A 22,459-nucleotide genomic window follows, 5' to 3' on the forward strand; every position below is an offset into this window, starting at 1 on the left:
TCTAGTGGTGTGATGCTAAATTCTAGCAACTGGCTTTCTGTAACCAAAAAAAAATTACAATAATAACAACATATATATAACACATATGCTTACATACACATATATGCTTACAGGTATGTAAGTCTATCGTAAATTTAACTGATAGAAAGTATGTGTAGCACACAATTTACAAGTAACAAGAAAACATACAGTACTCTTTTATGATAATTGAACTCTTGCATCTGAAGTCAAGTGATAGCTATAATTAATAGATCAGTACAGTTTCCAGGTCAATGTTTGCTGATATTTTTATTTACTTTAAGGAAGAAAAACAAAACTAAAGCAACAAAGACTTATGTTGGAACGTCATTCATCTATCCATGACATGAGCAACTTCTTTGTTAAATCAAATAGTAGTTTTTAAGGACAGGCACTCCCTGGGTTACAAAGGAGATAGGTTCTGTAGGATTGTTCTAAGTTGAATTTATATAAGATGGAACAGGTTATATAACTATTTACCTGCAATAGCCCCCATTTGTAACTGTAAGTCGTACGTAAATCAGATGTTTATATCTCAAGGACTGCCTAGGTGAGAAGACTATTTCCTCAATTTATTGTGCAATTTACAACGTAACAGCCACAGGAATTTTTTAACACTAATCTACGTGATCGACATTTGTCTCCATCCTTTTCTTAAGTCTAGGCCAGTGGTCAGCAGATTTATAAAGGACCAGACAGTAAATAGGTGGGCTTGGAGTGCCACATATGGCCCCACGCACATATTCTTCTTTGCATGTGTCTGTTTTGTTGTTTTGTTTTTTTAAAAAAAAATCCTTTAAAAATGTAAAATCAAAACCCTCCTTAGCTTCTGAGCCATAAAAACGCAGCCTCTGTTTGAAGATAGTCCCCCAACTATCAAGTCGGACTTGGCTTATGCAACCGTAGTTTGCTGCTACCTGGCCTAGACAGTCTACAGAATGATAAATCAAGCCCTGATAGATGGTATCTGCTAATTTCTGGGGTGTAAATACTCTTGCCATAGCCAGTTTCGAGTTCCCAATGTGATGCCAGTGACCACAGAATGGGAGGTGTGGCCCTACACCACCTCGTGCTATTTCCATCATACAGACAATAGATGTCAGCAACCTCAGGGGCATAAAGAATAGCAAAAGGAATGAAATACAGGGTCCTGAGTCTCGAGCTTTTGCTGTCTTTGTTGATGATATAATTTAACTTCATATTTCTATAATGTAATTTTTGGTGATGACTGTACTTACAAAATCCCTAAAATTTTAACATTCGCTCTTGCACTATATTGGTCCTCTTTATTTTTTTTTATTTCAAATTAATATAAGGGTATAAATTTTTAGATTCCATTGTTCTCACTTCCAGGGTAAAATTCCACTTGTAAAAGAGCCCCTCACCCAGGGGGCAGGTCATACACTCCTACAATGCACACAATAGGTCAGATCCCGCCTCATGCCCTCCCTCCTTCTGCCAATCACCCTCTCCCCTTCCCCCTTTTCCCTCCCTCCCTCCCCTGCACTAAACTATACTTATGTTTTCTTTTTCATATGAGCATGTAATTTTTTATATATTGGTTTCACATTAGTATTGAGAACATTGGATATTTATTTTTCCATTCTTGCAATACTAAGAAGAACATATTTCAACCCAAATGCCCACGAATGGATCAACAAACCGTGGTATATGTATAACATGAAATACTATTCAGTAAAAAAATGGAGACTTTACACCTTTTACATTTACCTGGCTGGAGTATATTGGTCCTCTTTAGCCCCCCACTTCGTTTATCCCATCTCAAGGTGGATATGGGGCAAGCTCTGACTCCCTCCAACCCCCTATCTGCGCTGCCACTAGAAGCCTCTCTATCACCCCACCTAGTCTTCGATACATTATGATAAATGGATTTTGTACTCTGCACTTTGTGATCAATTTCAGACCTTCCCAACTCTTGGCTTAATGTTTAGGAAAACCAGTAGGTGAATCTACTAAGGAAAGCTATCTTATAAACGTCTCCCTAAGGTAAAGAAAACAATGATGTCTGTGTGATCTGGGGCTTGGGGATTATTTATCCTGCCACTACCTCCACTAATGCAGATTATTCAGACTTTCTCATCTGCAGAAATTATGAAATCAAGTTTTGTTTGAAGGTAACCCTGGTTAACTGTCCAATGAAATGAATGCAAGGTAAAGCTCCGTGAATCTCACAGGGGATACTGGCAACAGCTGGGCTTCTAGAAGACAGGTATTCATTCAACAAACACTTCACGGCTCGGCGCCCATAGCACAGTGGTTATGGTGCTAGCCACATACACTGAGGATGGTGGGTTCAAACCCGACCAGGACCAGCTAAACAACTGCAACAGAAGAGTGGCTGGGCATTGTGGTGGGCACCTGTAATCCCAGCTACTTGGGAGGGTGAGGCAAGAGAATCACTTAAGCCCAAGAGTTTGAGGTTGCTGCAAACTGTGACGCCACAGCACTCTACTGAGGGCAACATAGCAAGACTCTGTCTCAAAAAAAAAAAAAAAAAAGAAAGAAAAGAAAAGAAAAAAGCATTTCATGCTGGACATGAGAAAAGGGAGAGTAATAGTAGTAGTAAGAATACTAAAAATGGTAACTATTTAGAAATCCAAAGGTATTCAGAGAAAGAACAAATTTAGGTAAGAGCCATAACATAGTAACTATTAGTAGGGCAATCAAGATGCAAATAGTTCAGCCTATGGAGGAGACTTTTTGTGAACTTCTCAAAAACCTGAACATTTAGACATCTCTCCTCCCTACCTGTATCTGTGAGCAGTTCTAACATAGGATAAATAAAACTAAGAAAGTACACAATATCTGCAAATGGCCACAGCTGACTGACAATAAATAAATCTGTACGGCCTTCCAATTCCACCTTTGCTTTTAATCTCCTAGAAGGAGTGAATGCAAGAATGCTTTTCTGGTGTCAGAAAAGAAAAAAAAAAAAAAAGAAAGGGGGGAAGCCTTTTGCCCTTCATTTAAATCATTGTTTTCCTAGGGAAATTTAATTTGGGGAAAAAAAATGTTTTTCTAATTAACTGGATGACTGTCTGCTATGCAAACAGTAAAGATTCTTGTTTGAAAGTAATGCCTGCCTCCACTCCTAAGACTACCCAGGGAATTTAAAGTAAAAAATGCAAGCAGCTCCGACCTCGTATGTTGCCAGAACTAAACAGAATTCCCAGATCCGGAGTCTTCACGTCAGTTCCTGATTTAAAACCCACAAGCGTTGAACGGGCTCGCACTGGAGCGACCCACATCTTCTCATCTCTAGAAATGACCGTGTTTGATCTCTGTCTGGCCTTCTCAGCACATCCTTCCCTCCCTCTCTCTTCCTCTCATGCTAGGGTTGGCCTGAAAGGTTAGAAACTGCACAATTAGATGGATCGGGGGAAGATTTCATAATGCTCTGGTGCTGGGCTGGGCAGTCTAGCCAAATTCCGTTCATTAGCTAAGGCGCCAGGGTGAGTGTGGCCAGTAAGAATGCTGTTTTGGTTCCATCGAAGAGCTGATAGGGAATAGGAAATACACTTTTCGTTTTGGGGTTTCTGAGAGGCTGTACGGACAAGGGAAGAGTCCAGGGGGCTGGGAATCTGGAGGCCAGGAATTAATTCCATCCCGACCACTAACTGAAGAGCACAGTCCACTTCCACTCTCTTTTTTACTACATTTTCCCTTGTTCAGACCCAGTTTTCTTATGTGTCCTAGCATCAGATCTCCAGCCACGTCCGACTTCAGGCCTTCCAAAGTCAAGAATCAAGTTTTCAATTCACCCATCATTACTGACCACTTACAAAGTGCAGGGGGCCCTGAAAGGGTGTTTTTAAAAAGTGGTAGTAAGCTGATAGGTCACAGACAAGATAAATCTCTTCCAAAAAAAAAAAAAATATACAAAACAATAAAGTAACTGCAGAGCTCAAGACATATTAAAATTGCTTTGGGAAAACTGGCCAAGGGAAGCCCAGGGAAGCTATGAAAGAAAAGGACTTTGGACCAGGCCTGTTTGAACTACAGGGTAGAAGTGTTTTGAGAAGAGGACAGGGACAGTACACAGAGGGAAGAAACAGCATAAACAATGAGTGATGCGGCTAGCTAGAGGATTTAGGTGAGGCTTGGGCAAGAGGAGAGAATATAACTTTTATAGTCTCCTCTTCCAGTGTGTGAATAGGATGAAATAACTCCGGGCTTCAGGGCATTTGAGATTTTAAGGAAAATCTGCAGAATAGTACATTTTGTGGGTTGTTGTTGTTTTTTTTTAATGATTGAATAGAAATTAATTAGACATGGCTGAGCGTCTTCTATGTTTTCATTTTTGTATAATCTTCACCTGTCAAAAAGCCGGTCTGAAACTTAGAGAGTGTTATCGGCTCAAGTGAGGTATATGAATCCCATCGTCCCCACCATAAGCCTTGAAATTTACCTAAGCTTCAGAACGTATTCTCTGCTTCTGTACCCCAACACTTTGAGTCATGAATTTTCTACTCTTGGCCCTGGATCCGTGACATTTCCCATCACATTATAGACTCAGGGGGGACAGAGCCAGACTTCAGGAGCTCTTTTTCTTCTGAAGCTTTTGGCCTGTGTTTTATACAGCCGCCGTCAAGTAACGGTGGTGTTCAGCTAGAATTTTCCTGGCCAAATGACTCCGTCTCTGAAACTTAGATAAAAATTCAATATTTTTTAAAATAACAAAGAATCCCATTTAAGGTATTCATAGTTATTTGATATAAATAGAGTGAATCACAGTTTGAGCCGTAGCCAAATTGTAAGGAATACTAACACCTAGGTCTTGTCTGGTACCTTTCTTGCTAATTTCAACTGCTGTGAGCCATTGCATGATTAAGCCTACTTCTATTTCCCAAAATTAAAAAGAAACAGTTTCTCTGATCTTTATCTTAAAAATTATAAGTCTTATATAGTTTTAAAGTTCATACAGATGACTCCAGCCTTTCAGGGATTTATAGCGAGCAAGCTTATAACTGATTTTCTAAGAGTTTTAATAGCAAGTCTTCAAACTACCTATGTATAACTTTCTGGAAAGCCCATGATAAGTTGCCTTCTTAGAATTCCCAGTTGCTCTCACAGTGACTCTGCTTCTGCTCCTGCTTAGTCTGTTTCTCTCCTCGTTCTTTTTTTTTTTTTTTTAAGAGACAAGATCTCACTCTATGGCCCAGGCTGAAATAGTGCGGTGGCACAATCACACAATCATAGCTCACTGTAGCCTCAAACTCCTGGGCTCATTGATCCTCCCACCTCAGCTTCCTAAATAGCTAGGACTACAGGTGTGCACCACCACACCCAGATAAATTGTTTTGTAGAGACAGGGTCTCACTGTGTTGCCCAGACTGATCCCAAACTCCTGGCCTCAAGCAATCCTCCTGCCTCAGCCTCCCCAAATACTGGGATTATAGACATGAGCCACGATACCAGCCCCTCCTAGTTCCTTAAATTGCCAGAAATTCCTTTTCTTTCTCTATGTGGCTTCATGCCAAAAGGAGTCCACCAACCTTGGAGGGGAAAAGTTGTCCCCAAATAGACTGGCCATTCCAACATGAATATTTTCCTTTGATGTAAATCTTTCTCTAGTCCATTCCCCTTTGAAACTCAGAAGTGTTATCAGAGCTAATTGGACTAAACTACTTAAAACATGCTATTAACTTCAAAAGCAGAAGCACATCTCCTTACAAATTTGCTTCTGTTTTTGTTTTGGGTTTCAAGCAGCCCAGCCCTCTTTCCCACCTGAAACATGCTTCGTGAAACCCATTTCAATAACCTGAACACTTTCAAAAATAAATTGTGGTTTCTTCAGAAACCTTAAGAATTGTTAGCTCTGAGCAACTTGTCATTAGTCACTTGCCAAATAATCTGGTTTTATTCCCACTAAGCCTTTGTTCTTCTTTTGGGACGGCATCCTGACTTCTCAGCCTGGAGCCACCGCCTGTGATTCCTAACCTGCAGTGTGGCGCTCCCGACAGCCATCAATCATGCTTGTCTCAATGGCAACCAAAGACATTCTCTTGACAGAACTTTCGTTTGGTCTTTGCCCTTTCTAGATGTCTTACACACTTGCTATTCATTTTTGTTTTGTTTTGTTTGCAATAACTTCCTCCATCATTCCCTTTTTTCCTATAGCTAAAATGAGGTCTGATTATAAATCCTCCTGATTTCCCTTTCAGAGACTTGGCTCCCTCAAGAGCTAGTAGCTTTTACATGGAATTTAAAAATTTGAAAAATCCTGTACATACATATGTGTTTTAGAATATATATTTGTAAGAAGAGGTAAGTCTCATGGGAGAGTTAATATATAATCTTAGTCATTCGATTCTGATTAGATATTATAACATTCCTGAGAGCTTCAAAGGGCAAGTGACAAGAAATGGAGAAGATTGGGTGGCATCTTTGGCTCAAAAGAGTAGGGCACTGGCCTCATAATGCCAGAGGTGGCAGGTTCAAACCCAGCTCCAGCCAAAAAAAAAAAAGAAATGGAGAAGGTTCCCATGGAAGAAAAATATCTCCATGTTGGAAAACCCAGCCTACCTCTGTGAGAGTGTGTGTTGTGTGTGTGTACACATATGCAGGTGTTTCATTTGTAAATACCTAGTAGGTATTCTCCCTGCCTCAAGCACAGATCCAGGGAATAGAGAGGAAAAATAAAAGTGAATGATACGTTCCCTATTCTCCCTTTTCTCATGATCTAACACAAGGAAGGGACGCATATCGTAAAACGTAATACAGTGTGATAAATCCTGTTTTTATATGAAGAAAGGGCTTTAGAAACACAAAGATGGGTGTATTTAATTAATTGCTCCAAGGAATTTAGAGTTGACTTTGCTAGGGATGAAAAACTTAGTCAAGTTTGGAAGATCAGCTAGAGACGGAGAAGCAAGAGAGGACACAGAATGATCAGGAACCAGGGAGTCATCAGAGAAAGACTTTCTTCTGGCTGATGACATGAAGTGAAGATAGTAGCATCAAGTTGGGACCCGATATGAAGGTCCGTAAAGGACTTCTTAAGATTTCATTATATTTTTAAAGCAACTAGACATTATGAAATATATTTGGGATATGAGAATGAAGTCTTTAGATCTGTATTTTTTTTTTCACCATAATTCAGGCTATAGTTAGAGGATTCTATGTAAGGATACAGAGACAAGAAGAAAAATCCAGTGGGCAGCAGCTACATCATATTCATGGGGGTCTGCTCCAGAGTCATCACAGGGTCAGGGGAGAGGGGAACTTAGAGGAGATGTTTTAGAAGTGAAAACTCCTGGGTTTGGTGACCAGCTGGTTGTGAGGAATTGGGCAGAAAGGGGAGGCTGGGATGTGCGGAGATTTGGGATTGGGGGATTGGGTGATTGGGTACAGGGCGGTACCATGAACTGCAGTTGAGAAACCAAGACGAGAAACACATTTTAGTAAAGAGAAGAACTTAGGAGACACCGAAATGAGTGGGAGGCCCTCAAATGGAAAAGTACAGGATGGATGAAGCTAGAACTCAAGAGGGAGGCCGGACCTGGAATCACAGTTTTAAAACTCATAGCTGGAGCCATAGACGTGGATGACGTCAACATGAGAGGCCAGTGTGCGGAGTGAACAAAAGAACCAACACAAACCCCCAAGGGACAGCACATCAAGGGGAGAGGGACAAGGGCAGGGGCCAGCCCAGAAAGAGGCAGTTAAAAGGGAAGAGAAGGAGAAGGGAAAGGACAACCACGTCTAGGGGGAGAAGAAAGTTTGCAAGTAGTAGGGGGCCAGACGCAGCAGGACCCCCCAAGGGGAGGCTGCTGTAGATTATCAGAGCACGAGGAATTTTAGGAGACTCATTTCAAGAAAGTGAGAAAACCAAGCCAGGTTCCAACCATGGGGAGGTTCTGAAGAGGAGGGGACAGTTCAAGAAGAGCCACCTCAAAGCAAAGGGACTGTGTGATCGTGGAGGGGTGCAGCAGGATTCAGGGAGGGTTTGCTTTGATTTCCAAGTAGTCAAGTGTCAGAGAGAATATAACCGAATCTTAAGAAATAGCATCTAGGGGTTTAGAAACGTGGGGGCCTTGTTCCCCACACGACTTCATCTCCTTAAATTCCTGCTTCCTTGCTGTTTGTTCAAATGCCACCGTGTGTCAACTGTTTACTTAAGACACGTCTTAACGGATGATGCACAATTTATCTTTCCTGAACCATGACTTTGTCAACCAGGGGAAAACGTGATGAAAGGCTATGGTCTCCCAGCAAAATGAGGTGTTAGAATTTGGATAATTTAACTGGGAATAAACACCCGCCTTCAGGTTGTCAGCGGAGAGGAGCCTTGAATAGGCCAGCTCCAGACCCCAGATCGTAGGGCAGAAGGGAAACCAAGGATGAAGCTCGGAAGAAGGTATCAGGGAGGGGAAGGAGAGAAGGAGAAAGGAGACTTGAGACACTGGGGGAGGAGAAGGTTTTCGGAGGGAAGTGTCAGATGGCACAGAGGTGAGGAAAGCTGGCTTCATTATTTGAGAGGAGAGAAATCACCGAGATTTTAAAAGAGCATTTTCAGGCTGCTGAAACAGAAGCTAGATGAGGAGAGGGAATAAAACATAAAGCCCTAATGGACCCTCCACATCTTACATGCAGTAAATAATTCATCTTCTGCATACAAGGAACAGCCACTTACAATGCTGAGCATGCGTGCGTGTTTGTGTGTATACACACATACAACATGTCTTTATCTTGTAATGGCCTCACAAGCAATATATTTGATATAAATTATATCTCACATTAAGAACATCACATAAATGTCTATCCAGGGTCAGAAAACTCATAAGTTTTTATCTTTTGTTTTGTTATTCTTCTCTTACAAAATAATTGTAAACCTGGAGATTGACTTGACATCCCAAGCAATGTCCATGTGAGATGGGCCAACATACGTAAAGCAGGGTAAACGTACCGATGGTGAGAGGATTATGTGCTAGAATTACTGTGGAGCTTCTTGACATGATGACTGAATTGTATTCTCTTCCTCTCTCCCTCCCTCCAGTGGAATGGAGCATGTCAAAGGACTTTTCTCCTTTGGCTGGAGAAATCATCATGGATAACCTCCAGACCCTGAGATGTACCATCACAGGACTGACGACGGTACATGTCCCGCCCTCCCCCCCCACCCAGTACACTTCCCATTTCTTTGTCACGAATGTCTGTGCTGGGATGTTGGTAGCAAATGCCTATTCTGGGAGCAACAACCAACGCCCAGTCCTCTGGCAACAACTGCCACTCATTAAGTGTGATATGTCTGGTATCCATAATCTGAACTCCACAAAGGAGGGAGCAGACAGCATGAATCGCTTTGTGAACTGCTATGTGCTAAGGAGATCAGAAAGCAGGCCGGCCTCATGCAAGCCTGGAAAGCGGCTGCTTTCTGGATCACAATCTAATCTTTGGGTGGCTGGGGGGGAGGGATCAAAGGCTCTGAGAGATCCAATTCTGATTCCCTGTCTGATGGTAAAAATAACAGCCGCATCTCACCCTCACCCCCATGGCCTCAGCCTCAGTTGAGATCAGTCATCAATTGCAGTCACACAATTTCCTGAAAGAAATCCTTCTCCCTTGATTTAAAAAAAAAAAAAAAAAACTGCCTAAATATGCTTTCACAAAAAAGAAACTGTATATGATGGACCTACATTTCTCAGTAATCTAATCCAATTTAAACTGCGAATGACAAACTGGGACAAACTGCAGTTATTTGTTTAACCAATCTAAACTCAAACATTAATTATTCATAGAACAGTGAACCATGTGCGCATACAAAATGCAAAAATAAAAACACCTCGCAGATCGGTTCAAACTGGGACGAACGCTGTAATTCCTAAAACAGCTGAAGTGCAAAAGATTAAAAATATATTTTTTTCTCAGAATCATTTTCATGTAAATTTGAGTCTCTTATTTTTTTTCAGTCCATTTCAAATAAGTACTATCTTAGACTTCACATGGGAGAGGGAGAAGAGTCATTGTGGTAGTGTTGTTTTCTTAAGGGTTAATCAATTGAAATAGCTATCTGTGAAGTATAATCCTGAAACCCAGCATGAAACATGCATTAGGTTACATCTTTCCAAGTTCCAAGCAGCTTATGCTAATAGAATTCTTAGCGGTTAGGTAACCACCACAGAATCCTGACTTCTAGTCCTAATCGCTCATCTATACCAGGGGCCAGAACTGTGGATTACCAGAGCAAACAAACCCCTGAGTGGGTGGGCCCCAGAGATGCTATCGATAGGAGACTGATTCCAACCCTATGGCTCAGAGGATGGAAGAGGGCCAGGAGGGACCCTAGGGAATGTCCATTGCTTAAAAGAAAAAGTGATATGGTGACAAAAATGGAAAATTCCCCATAAAAAATTTCTCTAGTATCTGAACTAATTCTATAGGGATTAAGTTTTTTCCACTTGACCATCCAGGGAGAGCACAGCAGACCCTCTCCTAATCATATAAAATTCTGAAGGCAGATTTACACCTCCACACAATCTCTACAACCTCAAGGTGCGTAGAAACCCATTTTCAACGTTAAAAAAGTTCACTTCATGCTATGGGAAGGTCGATCTTATTAAATCCCTAGTAAAGGCTCTATCTACGGAGATGTGCTATTTTAATTTCAAACACCGTTTTACAATTTTTTATGAGTAATGTTTCATCAACCACTTCCTTCTCAAATGCCCTTTGAGGTTCATTTAAAAAAAAAAAAAAAAAAACCTTCTCAAAACCGAACATTTTAAAAGGTTATCAGCAAACAAAATCAACTCTTTAATTCGTAATGTCATAAAAAGGCATTAAAGAACGCCAGCCATTGTTTTAATAACGGTTTCAAAATTGAAGTCACGCCCAAGAGTTACTTTAAAAAAAATGTTTGAACATCTGAGTAAAAAATAATTGTCCCAGCATTATTTGATTGTGGCACAAAATGTGGGCACCATCTTACGTGTTCACCGGTGAGGGATTGGTTAAATACATGATGGTATTTGCTCACAGTGAAATACTGTACAGCCACTGAAAGAATAAGCCAGGTCTTTAAGGCACAAATCTGAAAAGATACTCATTATAACTTGTTTAATTTTCTAAAGCAAGTTGATCAGCCAAACGAGATGATGTTTGTTGCCTCTGGAGAGGGAAAAATAAGGAGAAAGAAGTGAGGGTGGGGGATTGCTGTTTGGGGTGAACCTTGTAGAACTGCGTGACTTTTAGAAATTGACACATATAATTTTGGAAGAGGTCAGGGAAAGCAACTATGATATTCCAATTTTTTAAAAAAGAAAGTATACAGCTGCTCAGAAGGCAGTGCCTATATTGTTACTAAGATAAGCAAGAAAGCAAAAACCATGGGCAGCGGAGTTCCAAAGGGATGACGTTAATCAAACGTGGAGTTCTGTGTCCTGAGTAAAATGATTAAATAAAATGCCTGATGCATCATTCTATTTCCATGTTTTGCAGGGCCAGCCGTATTTTGTTCAAGTCTCAGCTTACAACATGAAAGGATGGGGACCTGCTCAGACTGCAACGCCAGCGTGTGCCTTTCCTTCTAGTAGGTGGCGGCTATAAACTCTCTCTCCCCAGCATGGCAACGGGCTCCCATCGCAATGCCATCCTTGGGTTGCCTTTCCATTTCCTACCCCCACCCCCATGCCCACTTCCCTGACGTATAATCAACCCCACACTACCCCCGTTTGCAATCCATAAGACCTTCTCAGGACGTACCTGGGCCGCAGAATGAATGATTCCTCTGCAGAAATGGTCCTGGGGAGGCAGCTCAGTGCAGGAAAATGAAAGCGAATTTGGAACCAAAATGCTAGAATTGGATACCCCTTATGCCCCTTTTATTGAGATAAGCTCTTCCTCTGTCACACAGGCTGGAGTGCAGTGGCATGATCATATCTCAGTGCAACCTTCAACTCCTGGGCTTAAGTGATCCTCCTGCCTCAGCCTCCCAAGTAGCTAGGACTACAGGTATACACCACCATGCCTGACTCATTTTTTTTTTGGTAGTGATAGGGTCTCACTATATTGTGAAGGCTGTTCTTGAACTCCTAGGCTCAAGCAATCCTCCCACCTTGGCCTCCCAAAATGCTAACATTACAGGAGTGAGCCACCACACCCAACCCCATTATACCTTTTATCAACTATATGGCCTTCAGAAATTTCGTAAGCTCTCTAAGCCTCAATTCAACATCTGTAGAATGGGTCTAATCATACCCTTTCACAGGGCTTCCGTGGGGATGGAGTGAAATGACATGGTGTGAGTGGCTGAGCCACAATAGTCCACTGTAGCTCTCATCTTCCTTTCTTCACCCCCAGGGGACACATCCATGGCCACATCAATTTGACAAGGGAACAAAAACTAACAAATCATACTTCTCTGACCCTCTGTCAGAAGAAAAGCTTTATGACCAACAGACACTCCTCTATAAATGTAATCTATAAAATTCGTAGTGGTAGCTGAGACACCCAGCTAAAGTCTCTTAACTATTCAAAGATTAAAAATGTGTGGCTGGTACGTTTGGTACCTCTCTATTAACCAGAACATTTACCCAACCAGAGCAAACATGGATAGGATAAATGTTTCTAGGTAATGAGCCCAGTGCTCTGAATTGTATTTTTACTTTTAAAAAACAGTTCACTAATAGGATAGTTAAAAACGATGTCAGATGCTTCTTGTGGGATTGTATTCCCGTATGGAGTACAATTCGCCATACTGTATCAACTTCCTTAAGAAAATCCATTTCCTTTTATCCCATAATCGCACAGCTGGGAATCTAACCTAAGTAAACAGAGACGTGGTGATGTACACGAAGGCACACTGCTGCCGCGTACTGAGAGCAGCGTCATATAGTGGTAGTGAGAAGGAGTCTCCAATATGGATTTAATGGCTAAGGATGACATATACACATTTCTACCCATACTACAAGCAAAATGCAATCGCTAAACATGGTCTTTTAAAAAAACATTCATAGCACGCATACCCCGTGCAAATTCTGATCTGTACGTAGATGCATTCACTGATAAAGATCAGATGAGCAAACTTCTATAAACTGCAAATTCTATTCAGACGCTGTCTCTCATAGCCCAGCTGAAGAAATTCCTACAGTATAGGTTTTATGTAAAAAAAAAAAAAAAAAAAGGCAAGCTGTGGGGGGTTTTCCACACTTAAACTGTAGGTTTGCCCATGATTAGACAGGATGGGTCTTTGTGTCTTGATAAGTCTCAAATTTAGCAGTGGACATTTGGGTTATGAGACTCTGGGCTCTTCCATGTTTTTTTTTTTTTTTTAATTTACTTATGTATTTTTCAAGTTGTATAGCAACCCTTTCCCCAAAGCCAACCATGAATCAGGTGGTATATCACAGGCTTTCCCATGCAGGGTCTCTTAATCCTCACGGCAATCCTTCCTCATTGTTCCTGACGTGTAGATAAGCATCATTGCCATGATCACCTGCATCACCATCAACCTCGGAGATAACCTTTATACAATTAATTATATGCAGCGCATTGAGCTAAGTACCTTACGTGGATTAACACATTTAATTTTCATAATACACCTGTCAGGTGATTTTTCGTATTAGACCCATTTTACTGATGAGGGAACTATAAACACAGAGGCATATACATACAGGGTTCAAAGTCTGACCTGTGATTCAGACAAGATGTTGTCTTTCCCCAGCATACAACCCTGGTACATGGCTGAACGACGCTTCAGGCCTGAATTGGTCAAGGCTCAGCCAAGTCTCATATGCAGTGGCGACTAGTGCCCTGTAGCAGGCAGACAAACAGACTGAGAGCCTGCCAATCACCGGTGGTGGCTGCTGAAACTGTATGAGGTCAGCCAGAGCCTTGGACCACCAAGCCCAGAGATCTCTAAGGCCCCTGACTCCCCCTGCATTTAATGATTTCATTATTCCAGTCTTATTGAAGGTTTAGCAGAAGCCCAAATGGGGAATTTGCAAGATTAAGATAATAAGGGAACCGGTCCTGTTGGGGGGTAGGAGGTGACTATATGTTATTGAAGGGACAAAAAGGACAGAAAAGCACAAAAATACTAGTCTCGGTTGCCCTGTAAAGTGAAGCTGGGAAACCCTATTCCAAAGACATACCCCATGCAAATTCTGATCTGTACATAGACGCATTTGCTGGTAAAGATCAGATGTTCTGGTTCTATAAGCTGCAAATTCTATTCAGACACAGTGTCTCTCGCACCCACATGACAAGCTCTCTCCAGAGTGATAAGAATAGCTGCTCAGGACTAGAAGGAGTAACTTATTAACTGGTAATTAACATATCAAACAGCTACGCTTTCTAAAATGGTCTGTGTGATCCGCAGGGGTAACTGGCAGACGGCTGAAATCCTAACATGTGGTTGTAATTGCGGCAGACATGTCCTATCACTTGGAAAGAACAATCTAAAAACACTCCCGTTCTATTTATAAACAGACTATGACATTGTGATGTAACCTATATCAGTATTTATTTACTACAGGACAATGTATTCTAACATGACAGAGTAATTGGAAACTGGGTAATATGTTCCAGTAAGCTATAAAACTGGTTTTTTTTTTTAATATTTTTACAAAAGGCCTTAATGTGTTTTTATAGACTTATGTTATATGGTATGGTACAGAATAAGAGAAAAGGACCCAGACAGGCTTGTCTGAGTTACGATCAGGAAAGTCCTGATATCGCCAGCGAATGTAAGCTCTGGGTTGTGTTGCGAGCGGAGTGTCTCGTTACCAGAACAGTGAACTGTATTATGTGGCACAATCTGCTCCTTTCCTGCCATGCTAAGTTTATTCCTGTCAGGTTCCTGATTTCTTAATATATTTCCAATTTTCTCCCTCATCCCTAAAGTCTCCTATTTTATGTAGTCGTCAGAACCTTCCAAGCATCTATGAGAAAAACTCATTCTTTCCAAAAGCCTTGGCATCGCGTCCCGTGCTCGCTGGGGCTGCAATTTAGCATTAGCAATTTTCTAATGTATCATAAAGTCATCAGGATGGAGCTGGCCTCTGATGTAATAGGGCTGAGCTGAAGAAGGCAGGCCCGTTTCAGCCCCTCGTGCCTGGACGGCAGCATTAACACTCATTAGAATGCATTAACGTGCATTAACTACGGGCAGGGCCACGTAGTCATTCAAGCCAGGGGTGTTGCTCAAACACGCGATCTTGCTCCTCCTCTGAGCATTTCAGATGCACTCATTCCACTAAGAGAACTCATCATGGCCTTTGAGAACCCAGGAGGGTAACACTTTTTCTCTCTGTGCCGGATATCAGGGCCACTACAAATAGTCTAAAGGCCACTGAGTGTTTATCTCCACAAGTATTTTCAAATTTCTCAGTGAAAACCCTTCCCTGCCCCGCAAGCACCATCCTACTTGACTGTTCACAGGCCTCGCCAACATGTGAGTACCTCCTGTGTGCCCAGGACGGAGCCTTCCTCACATTATTTCTTTTTAAACCTCACGTAACCTAAAAAGAGATCTTTGAAAACTTTACGAAGAAGGAATCTGAGGCAACGAGAAATTAAGTCATGGTTCTTGACCGCAAGGAACAAAGAGTCTGCAGGAGGCACTTGTGCTAATCCCCCTTCTCTAGGGTTGACCACAACTAAGCCACACCACACAACTGCAAGCAGGAGTTGGGTCCTTCTTCCTGGAAGAAGAACAGACACACACACACATACTCCTCCATGGCTTGAGAAGGTGGGCACTATCTGGAGGGTCCCACAGCAAGATTACTGTCCTTGCTATGCCCCTAACAAGCTGAGTAGTGGATGACTAGAATGGTTATCTCTGGACCACAGTCTGCTGAAAGGTAAAATGGAGATGGGGGAGGATAGGAAGGAAAAAGATTAGAAAACCTCTGAGGCCCCCTTCTTCATAGGTAATCAGCTGATAGGGTAAGAAATGGTGTTTCCACCATGAATCCCCTGCATTTTAAGTAATTATTTACAGGACACCTAGCATGGAATAAGCATTGTGCCAGATGCCTAATCTATGCCTTATTTAATACTCAGGGAAATCAAATGAAGTAGCTGCTAACCTCATTTTTCATGGTAGGAAGAAGGCCTATCGGTGTAAGTAACTTGCTTGCAGATGGTGAGCTAGGACTTGGGAAGCCCAGATTCACACCCGGGTTTATCTGACTCTGAACCTGGGTTCCTCCTAACCATGCTACACTCGTGGGTCTCCGATGGGCTGATGCACCATGCTCTCACTTGACATTAACTGCCAGGACATTGACTTCAGTTTCTAAATGAATGAGAGCCCATGTTTTAAAATAAAATCCGTGGTGGAAGGAATTTGAAACTAGTTCAACTAGAATTTAAGCCCAAGACATACTCATGACCTACCTGGCCTTTCTGGGGAAGAATGCCCAGCACTTTTAGAGGAAGCATTGCAACGGAGAAGTGCTTTAAGTTGTTGCTTTTGAAAGGTTCTGAGGGGAAAAATAAGGGGGAAAGAAAATAGAAGGAAGAAGGGATGGACTATGAGATGACTGACTGACTGAAAAAAATAAGCAGGACTTGGAGACAGCAGAATTACAATCTTGACATTAGTCCCATATTAGTCCCTCGATATCATTATAGCCAAAAGGAATGAAAATAGAAGGGAGAGAAAAATCTCAGTGGGTCTTGCAATTTAAATTTGCCATGTAAGCTAATACTGTATATTTAGAGACTGAGCAGACAGGGTGGTTGGTGGCTCGGAGTATGTGTGGGGGTAGCTGTGCCAGCTAACCAAAGCAGACATTCATTAGAGCAAAATGTAGATTTCCATTTCTTGGCATCTGACATGGGCTCTTTCCTTGGAAAGAAATGTCAATTTGGCCAAAAGTGTGAAACCTACAATAAAAGCATTGGGACTGTGGATTTCATCTAGTCTGCACATTCCCACCCTTTTCTTTCCTACTGTGAAAACCCAGTTGAGATTGGGGGTGCTGAGTGGAGAGGTGGCCGAGGAACTGATTAAGAGATGGGATGATGGAAAGGGGGGCGGGGTGGGGGGGGAAGGGTAGGAAGAGGGGAGAATGGACTTCCAAATTTCCTATTTTCTTTTGGCTTTCGGTTACCATTTTCTCTTGCCCTCAAACTGCCCAACACAAGAAACCGACCACAATTACTATTTTGCACAGGGCTCTGAAGAATGGCAGCCTCCACAGACTTGGCACTGCCCGCCAGCCCTGCATGTGCTCGGCGCTCATCACGGAGTCTGTGGGTTGAATGAGCAACACTCCGGCTCCCAAGGCAGGGCGGGGAAGAGGCCTCCCGCGCTTTAAAACTTCACTCTGTTTGTTTCTTTTGTTCAATAGACTGGAAAGACTATGACGACAGAGAGCCCAGACACAAGGGACAGAGTGAAGTTTTGGAAGGCCTGCTGCAGCAGGTCCGGGCCCTTCATCAGCATTACAATTGCCGGGGTAAGGATAAAAATCTGTGCTGGGCCATCGACTGAGGTCTCGGTGGCGCCGGTAATTTTAGCAGTTTCCTAACTGGGTCATACCTTCTCATTCATCAGGGAGAGGGAGATATTAATATTTGTACATCTGGAATCACTTTACAGCACTATCTTGCTTTAACCCTTCCGAAGTGACTTCCCTCTCCTCTCTTCCCTCCCTCTCCCCCTCACTCCTTCTCTCTCCCTGTCGTCTTAGGAACAGTTTGAAAAGAAGCATAAGAAAAACAGCCCCTTCCATGAGTTGCTCTCTCTTTGAACTGTCCCTTCGCAGAGACTGCGTGGTGGTGCTGGGTGGCTGGGATAGTCACCCTCCAACTTTTCACCTCCAAGAGAAATTTCCTGAACATCCCTAAAGAAGCTAGACCAATTATAACAATAACAATAAAGCTTCATATCTATTAACAATATAGTTCCTGGTGCAATTTTACATCCATTATCTCTTTTTTATTCTCGCTTTGGCACTTACCACGGAAGCTCAGTGGTTTGCCCAAGGTCACAATGCCAGGAAAAGGCAAAATCAGGAGTCCAACCTGGGTTTTCTGGTTCCAAGTCTGGTCTTCCTCACACTTCACTTTCGTCTCCCATCCCAACATTGGGACTGGGCACTGAACTCACCTCTCACCCTGTATTTTAATCTGCCTCTGTACTACTGTTCCAGGGAAAGTAGACTACATTTTCTCTAGATTTTAGCCAACTACATCCTGAGATTCTCTGAGAAGCTTTTAAAAGCCTCTCTTCTACTGGGTCTGTTCAAATGGGACAGTGTCAGATTTCTGATCTGTGTAACCATTCTCGGAAGGGGCTGTTAGTTTTATTTGGAGAATTAAAGCCTCTATAAAGTTTTAATTTTCCAAACTCCCCATCAAATCTCCAACTATGCTGTCTAGATTTGGGGCACAACTGGACCAGCTGGGCAAGAAATCCACAGTTGAAAATAAAATGAAAGGAACTGCATTGGAGCCAGGTATAAAGAAACAGCAAAGAGTCACTCCCAAGGACTGTGTGGCTGTATAGCTGTGACAACGGAGCCTTCAGAAATGTTGCCTCTAGCTAGACATGTGGACAAGGGTTTGCAACAAAATCGTGTTCACCAAATGAATGACTCATCAGGAGAAGTGAATACACACACATTAGTCATTTGAGAAGGAAACCCAGGAGGGATTTCCATTCCCAGGTCTCTGGGAAGACTCACCCAGACTGAGACCTTCAACATTCACACTGACCTAAGCACACTCAGTTCTCAATTATGGAGAGCTCGTTTAAGTCAGCCAGTTCTTACCTAGGTTCCTTTCTTATCTTCTGCCTCTATCACTGCCCTGCCTATACGGCAGCAAAGGTATATAAATAAAGCAATTAGACTGATGATTCTTTGCAATTCATAAACCACTATGTGTGTTTGGTCTTTATCAGGGGGGAAAGCCGAAACTGCTCATGAGGATGGAGGATGTTTTTAAACATTATCTGAGGATTCACATGCTCTCTCCATTACTATTGCATTACTGTCTAATAATCAAGAAATGATTATCTAGAAGACCAATTATTTCTATGGTGCCCATTCAACTTCCATCACATACATGCTTTTCCCCTACAAGAATATACATAAATACACAATATCGGGGAAGATTTAAATAAGGCATAAGATAGAACTTCCCAAAAAGGAGGAATATTTTTTATGTTAAAGATACTATAATAGACCAGTGATCATATAAGACCAGTGGTCCTATAAGATGCACGCTGACAAGATTCTCTTGTCAGGTAAGTTTGGGAAACATTGTATTTTATATCCCCCTCTTAGAATATAAAATATACATTAGAATATTAAAGACTGGCTCGGCGCCTGTGGCTCAAGTGGCTAAGGCACCAGCCACATATACCTAAGGTGGCAGGTTCGAATCCAGCCCGGGCCTGCCAAACAACAATGATGGCTACAACCAAAAAATAGCTGGGTGTTGTGGCGGGTGCCTGTGGTCCCAGCTACTGGGAGGCTGAGGCAATAGACTCGCTTGAGCCCAGGACTGGAGGTTGCTGTGAGCTGTGATGCCACAGCACTCTACCCAGGGGAAAAGCTTGAGGCTCTGTCTAAAAAAAAAAAGAAAAAGAAAAAAAAAGAATATTAAAGACTAATGAAGAGACATATTGAATTCGGCTAAAGAAGCACTTTCTAAACCACTTTAGCCGTGTAAAACATTTTTCACAGAATTGGTATTCCAAGGCACAAACTTTAGGGAATGATGACCTACAACCTGCTAAAATAGAACAAATTCCCTCACGTAAAAAAAACGATTCTGAGAAGATTTAACATAACAGTCTAAAAATTTAAAAGGATAAATTCAGCGTAATATAAGTATTACTTACAGAGGAGTACAAAATTATTATTTAAAATATGCAACTACATTGAAATACTGTGTAGTTTCTTGGGGACACAAACCTTTACAAACTTTACAAATAGAAAAAATAATTATTTCAAACCCAAGCTCTACCACGTGCTAGCCATGTGTTCTTAGGAAAAGCATTTAACCCCTCAGAATGATCACTTCTTCATCAACAAAATTAATCATAATTAATATCTGTCTGACCTGATTCTTATCAAGAGTCAATTAGCTCATGAATTAAATTCACCTGGCACAGGGTGGGCTGCTTGCAAACTGGTGCTGATTTTACTTCCCCTGTTCTTCCAGAGGAAGAATGGGGCTACTCCAATGCACCTAAGATACTCACTAAATATATAGCATATTCCAAATCTAAAAATAAATAGGGGGTGCCAAAGCCCCCACATTAATTTCTGCATTAACTGGTCACAGCTGATCTGTATGCTCAGTATTGGGATGAAAGTTCAAGGGCAATGTTGAGCTGAGTACGCATGACTGTCCCTCGAGCACGGCTTTTTTCGGTACCATACTCAGGCCTCCTCTTACCACTTTCCAAGACCTGGTTCCTTCTTGTCGTTTGCTATGTCATCCATGCTCTTGGCTTAGTCCCTTATTCTGGTGGAACCTTTCCCTCTAGTTCATAGCTTTCTGAGAGGATGCTTAAGATCAAATTTAGGGGGCCATTGCATGGCTAACGACATACTGACCCTACTTACCATCTATTCAAGGGCTTGGGTAAGTACAGAATTCTTGGGAGAAATAGTATTCCTTGCCATTTTGAAGGTGCTGCTTCGCTGGCTTCTAGCTTTCAGGGCTGAGAAATCTGCGGCCACTCTGATTCCAGAGTTTCTATATGAAACCTTTTTTTGCTTTTTTCTCTGGAAGATTTTAAGGTTTCTTTTGTCTTCCCTGTTCCAAAATGCCACTGTGATGTGCTTTAGTATCAGCCGTCTCTCGTACTAGGCACTTAGTAATTTCTTTCACTATGAAAATAATTCAATTGTGAGACATTTTCTTAAATTATTTCTTCCCCTTCTTTTCCTCTCCTCTCTTCTACCACAACTCTTGTTATTCAGCTGATGAATCTCCTACACCAGTCCTTTAATTTTTCCTTGTCTTTTTTTCCTTCTAGGTTCCAGCCTCATATTTTTTTATTCTACTTTCTTGGAGATTCCATCAGCTTTATTTGCTAAACCCCCTATTGGGTTTCTCAGTTTTCGATAACATATTTTTAATTCCCGATTGCTCTCTTTTTTTCTCTGATGGGTCTTTTTTACAGACACCTGTTCTTTTTTATAAGGAGGCAATATCATCTCTTTTTTTCTCAGATTATTAAAAATAGGCTTCGTTTCAGTTTATATTTTCTTTGGGGGGCATAATCTCTCTTTCCTTTAAGTTGTTCTTTTATCTATTTATATTTGGCCTTCTTATTTCATCTTAGATGTTTTCCTCAACTGCCTGAATATCCTTGGATGTTTCCTCAGGTTAAGAGAAGGGAAATGATCGGCCTGGTGCAGTGGCTCACACCTGTGAGCCCAGTACTTGGGGAGGCTCTGATGGGAGGATCCCTAGAGGCCAAGAGTTCAAGAGAAGAGAAATCAGCAGCCATTGGGAGGCTCTAAGCATGTGTAGAAGACTCTTTACTTACAGCCTTCGCCATAGGGAAATCTAGCACGACCTTTCCCGTTGGGAATACCTCTAGGCATGTTCTCCTGGTCAAATTCTCCAGAGAAGGTTCCTCCAGGGTCCTGCATAAAGGGTATAGGTTTGGGGACCAGTGTTCCAAGAACCCAGTGGAGAAGTATTACCTACGAAAACTTTTCCTTCAATCCACCTGCGCCACCACTGTCACCCCATTTCCAACAGCACCTGATGTCTCTTGCTCTAGACACCTCCCTTGTTTCCTGTTTTTACTTTAGTTTTCGTTATTTGCTTTCCAGAGAATCAGCCACTAGCTTTCTTCTACGGTGGAGAAAGGACATCGGTCTCGTTATGCAGTAGAGAAGGAGATTGAAAAGTCTAACCGTTTTTAGCCTTCCACAAATGCCCCTGATTTTTAGCTCGTCCTCACCCCTCACTGCCAGCAGTCCCCAGTGCCCACGAGGTGAATCAGGCTGCTTCTCAGCTTTCTCCTGCTGGCGTGGGCTTCATCTAACTCAAGTCTGTTAAACCCACCTGTCCATCTGCTTTCCAGCGACCAAAATGTACGTGCTTTTATCTCCTTTCCCATTCTTTTGTCTTCACGGATTTATGTTTTTCCCCCCTTAATCTCTACTCTGTTTTTAGTGAGGTTTTGCGGAAGAGTGGTATATGTAATGAGCATGTTCGCCATGCAGTATTTAACCAGAAGTCCCAGCAGCATCGTTTTCAAGTATCCGAACGCCTGTTCAAGTCCGGGGGGGAAGTGCTTTTGTTTTTTTCTGCCAGGAATAACTATTACTGGCAGACGCTTGAAACTGACATGAATACTTGTGTCAGTCAGCTGTTCCTATGTAACCATAGGCAGAGCCACGCTGGGCCTCCATCCTGGGCCACCTGCCCAGGTCTCTATGCAGCCTTACCTCCAATTGCAGTGAGAACATGGTCCATCTCATCGCCTCGC

The 22,459-nt window shown here is 42.1% G+C and overlaps 1 protein-coding gene across 1 annotated transcript in view; it reads left to right on the plus strand.

The window, feature by feature from the left end:
* Positions 1 to 22,459, plus strand: part of ANKFN1 (ankyrin repeat and fibronectin type III domain containing 1) — a 270,947-nt gene that overhangs the window by 218,696 nt on the left and 29,792 nt on the right. Inside the window, exons 8-10 of the mRNA XM_003795557.1 lie at positions 9,038 to 9,135; positions 11,479 to 11,569; positions 17,343 to 17,450. Of these exons, the coding sequence (XP_003795605.1) occupies positions 9,038 to 9,135; positions 11,479 to 11,569; positions 17,343 to 17,450 (297 nt within the window). The remainder of the gene's footprint in view (positions 1 to 9,037; positions 9,136 to 11,478; positions 11,570 to 17,342; positions 17,451 to 22,459) is intronic.

This window comes from Otolemur garnettii, unplaced genomic scaffold (genome assembly GCF_000181295.1).
Source record: "Otolemur garnettii isolate 467f Iridium unplaced genomic scaffold, OtoGar3 scaffold00094, whole genome shotgun sequence".
Lineage (NCBI taxonomy): Eukaryota > Metazoa > Chordata > Mammalia > Primates > Galagidae > Otolemur > Otolemur garnettii.